General features: G+C 40.0%; 1 protein-coding gene across 2 annotated transcripts in view; it reads right to left on the reverse strand.

Annotated features, from left to right (window-relative positions):
- UBA2 (ubiquitin-like modifier activating enzyme 2) overlaps window positions 1-1,256 on the reverse strand; it is a 58,944-nt gene that overhangs the window by 32,091 nt on the left and 25,597 nt on the right. For both annotated transcript variants that reach the window (XM_011982305.1, XM_011982304.1), the window contains exon 7: window positions 227-294. In XM_011982305.1, the coding sequence (XP_011837695.1) occupies window positions 227-294 (68 nt within the window). The remainder of the gene's footprint in view (window positions 1-226; window positions 295-1,256) is intronic.

Here is a 1,256-nt window from a genome sequence, read left to right on the forward strand (position 1 = left end):
GGAGGCGGAGGTTGCAGTGAGCCGAGATCGCACTACTATACTCCAGCCTGGGCAATAAGAGTGAAACTCCATCTCTGAGAAAAAAAAAAAAATTAAATAACACATGTTAAACACACATTACCTAGCACATATAGCAATTATTTTTTTTCCCTTAAGCTACCAAAATTAAATCAACAAAAAAAAGATAATAGTCTCTAATAAAACATATGCCAAATAATTTACTCACAGGCAGCTTCAGGGTCAGCTCTGTCAGGAGATACTTCTTGATCAGCATCTTCTTCCCCAAACAACTGGCTACAATTTAAGAATAGTAAATACTTATGTACAACAAAGCATTCTGAACATGTAATTTATAATATTTCAAATATTTAGCAGACATAAAGACTGAACAACTGGTTGGGCGCAGTGGCTCACACCTTTAATCCCAACACTTTGGGAGGCTGAGGCAGACAGATCACAAAGTCAGGAGTTCGAGACCAGCCTGACGAACATGGTGAAATCTCGTCTCCACTAAAAATACAAAAATTAGCCACGCATGGTAGTGCATGCCTGTAATTGCAGCTACTTGGGAAGCTGAGGCAAGAGAATCGCTTGAACCCAGGAGGCGAAGACTGCAGTGAGTCAAGATCCTGCAACTGCATTCCAGCCTGGGCGACACAGCGAGACTCCATCTCAAAAAAAAAAAAAAAAAGAGTGAACAACTGATAAATGACTATAAACTTAAAAGTTTAACACAATGTGCTTGGACACCTTGCATCCCAATTTCAACAGCAATGCAAGCAAGGTTAAATTTTAGCAGATGTACATCCATTCCTATCAGCAAGGCTCTGCGCATTTCAATGTTAAAACCTCTGCTCAAGAAACAGGTGAGTGGTTTTCACTTACAACCTGGATAACATTCTAACACCAGAATAATGTTTGTGAAGTACACTTGCAGCTACCTGTTCAACGAACATCATTATATACCTTCAGGTGCAGATTCCTGATCTAGGGGATAGAAATTCAGCAATGAACAAGATTAACTTTTTTTCATGGTAGAATGGCTCTTTACTGCTGAACAGTCTTAACAAACAATTTGAAGGTATTAAGCTGAGATTCTCTTTTATTAATAAAGTTATCATAAAATTTGTTTAATAACTCATGGGTATAAAAGTTTCCAGTGAGGCCGGGTGCGGTAGCTCACGCCTGTAATCCCAGCACTTTGGGAGGCCGAGGTGGGTGGATCACGAGGTCAGGAGATCGAGACCATCCTGGCT

Source organism: Mandrillus leucophaeus, unplaced genomic scaffold (assembly GCF_000951045.1).
Source record: "Mandrillus leucophaeus isolate KB7577 unplaced genomic scaffold, Mleu.le_1.0 Scaffold238, whole genome shotgun sequence".
NCBI classification, from domain to species: domain Eukaryota; kingdom Metazoa; phylum Chordata; class Mammalia; order Primates; family Cercopithecidae; genus Mandrillus; species Mandrillus leucophaeus.